The 2,500-nt window shown below is 42.8% G+C and overlaps 1 protein-coding gene across 1 annotated transcript in view; it reads left to right on the top strand.

Moving 5' to 3' along the window:
* stk11ip (serine/threonine kinase 11 interacting protein) overlaps positions 1 to 2,500 on the top strand; it is a 77,226-nt gene that overhangs the window by 73,151 nt on the left and 1,575 nt on the right. The window contains exon 26 of the mRNA XM_063211534.1: positions 1,493 to 1,716. Coding sequence (XP_063067604.1) covers positions 1,493 to 1,716 — 224 coding nt within the window. The remainder of the gene's footprint in view (positions 1 to 1,492; positions 1,717 to 2,500) is intronic.

The raw sequence follows: 2,500 nt of genomic DNA, 5'->3' as shown, positions 1-2,500 counted from the left end.
TTGGGGGCTGCTAATGTACTTATTGTTTGAAAAGTAACGATAGTGAAAATGATATGATGCATGTAAGCATGATCACCTTGCATCATGTGATTATTTTCTGGACTGAAGGGGCAACAGAACTTTGAGAGGGTGTATCACGATTCTGCCTTCTTGGTTTGTGGCTCTGCGTATTGCGATTTCTCAGTTCAGTGCAATACCATTACATCCCCAGTGATTGAAGTGGTAAAATGTGTGTACAGTAGATAGATTTGTTTCTAGGGTCCCAGTAGTTATTCCTGTAAAAAGTGTGTGCAAAAACAGGCAGTTGTGTAGCTTTTAATGGGGCAGTGTTGTACGTGTTTGCAATGTGTATGTGGACACATGTGTACATGTATCTTGTGGTTAGGGCCAGTGTTGATGTGAAATATCTCTGTAGCTACAAGTGTATCTTTTGATAGGGGGCAGTGGTGATGTACAATGTGTATGTGGATACAAGTTTTTTGTGACTGTGTGACATGGCCTTGAAGAGTTGCTAATCTTCCCTTGAAGTCAAAGATAGATAGACAGACAGACGAACAGACACACTTTCCTCACCCCTATCAACTTGGTGATGATCTAATCTTTCTTGATTTCAGAGAGAGAGAGAGAGAGAGAGAGAGAGAGAGAGAGAGAGAGAGAGAGAGAGAGAGAGAGAGAGAGAGAGAGAGAGAGAGATAGAGAGAGAGAGAGAGAGAGAGAGAGAGAGAGAGAGAGAGAGAGACACACACACACACACACACACACACACACACACACACACACACACACACACACACACACACACACACACACACACACAGAACCCCCGTCACCACCCAGATATGTGGACCCACATCAGCTGAGTCTTTGTTGATGGAAATGAGGCTGGAGGCTGATGAAAGACTCTAAACCTCAGAGACATGACAAGTCCAAATGTGCTCTTCCTTTCTCTGTCTCTCTTTCTCTCTCTGAAGAGCAGACGGGAGTTGGTTTGCACACAAAAGCCCATCTGTCTGGGACTTGAATTATTTATTAGCTTCTTTTAAAGCTTCATTCATTTCTTTTCCTCAAAGTGCACTTAATTTCAATTCTGTTTGTCATAAGAGGCAGTCAAAATCTGGGGCATGGACATGAATCATAAAGTCTGGAACATCACACGATTGCATTATACAGATATTTGCACCAGGGTGTGAATTTTAAGGAGGGTAGTTGTTCTTTTTGGGAAAGGTTGAGAAATATTCAGCCAAGTTTAATGTGGCTTGAAGAACATTATTCTATTGTGACTTCCTGTGCTCTTAGATTACTTCCTGTTCAGGGGGTACTACATTTAATTCAATTGAATGTGAGGTACTAGTGTTTACAAGTAAGATGAACTTTTTATTTATTTATATTTGTCATGTTTATTCCAAAATGTCCCGTTGCGGGGAGTCCTGTCCAAGAGATGGAATCTTAAAAGTTTCAGAATGCATTGTTTTTTTTTTTTCTGTGTCCCCAGATGACTCTGTGGTCCCTGTGACTGTGCTGGCCACACGGGAAACCCTGTACATGCTGGACGAGGACCACCAATGGAGCAAGAGCCAGCAGCAACCCACCAATGAGAACGCAGAGACGGACAGTGGGCGGGTCACTGTGCGAGAGACTCAACCAATCAGTTGTGTCAGCTCAGTGCAGCTCTTCTCGTCCAATGCCTGCAGACTAGACGTGAAGCTCTACGATGAGGTCAGTGGAGATGGACGGCACACACACACACACACACACACACACACACACACACACACACACACACACACACACACACACACACACACACACACACACACACACACACACACACACACAGTATTTTTAAATATAAATATTATTATTTTTTTTAATTTACCTTTATACATAGTCAGTGATAAAAACTAAACTAACTAAAACTGAGGTACCCTGAGCATGGTACCGTCCCACCGCACTGCTCCCCATGGGGCGCCACTGAGGGCTGCCCCCTTGCACGGGTGAGGCATAAATGCAGTTTCGTTGTGTGCAGTGTGCAGTGTTCACTTGTGTGCTGTGGAGTGCTGTGTCACAATGACAATGGGAGTTGGAGTTTCCCAATGGGCTTTCACTTTTCACTTTTTTTTTAAAAACAAGATGATCTGTGCTATGAACATAGTACCGGTATGTTAAATGAAGCGACCTACAGTATATCAGAAAATAGAAGGGTGAATCTTTCTTGAACCTAAATATGCATGTAACACAAGGTGTAAAATAAGGATATATGCTACTGAGATATGTCATAAGAATAGGTTACCTGCCAAAGTGGCTAGTGAGACTAACATTTTTACTAGACACGACCAGGTTTTACCCATTTTTAGCTGGTTGGAAGGTGCCAATGTCAAGCTCTGCAGCACAGCATTGTCAAAGTGAATATGCTCAATTTGCAGGTAGAGAAACTGAGTGAAAAACCCAAACCCTGCCTGAGGGAAGTGTCTATCATTTGAGTGATTAGGGGCAATTTGTC

The sequence above is a fragment of the Engraulis encrasicolus genome, chromosome 12 (genome assembly GCF_034702125.1).
Source record: "Engraulis encrasicolus isolate BLACKSEA-1 chromosome 12, IST_EnEncr_1.0, whole genome shotgun sequence".
NCBI classification, from domain to species: Eukaryota; Metazoa; Chordata; class Actinopteri; order Clupeiformes; family Engraulidae; genus Engraulis; species Engraulis encrasicolus.
Note: the sequence above shows the minus strand (reverse complement) of the source record. Positions and strands in the feature narration are given on the sequence as shown.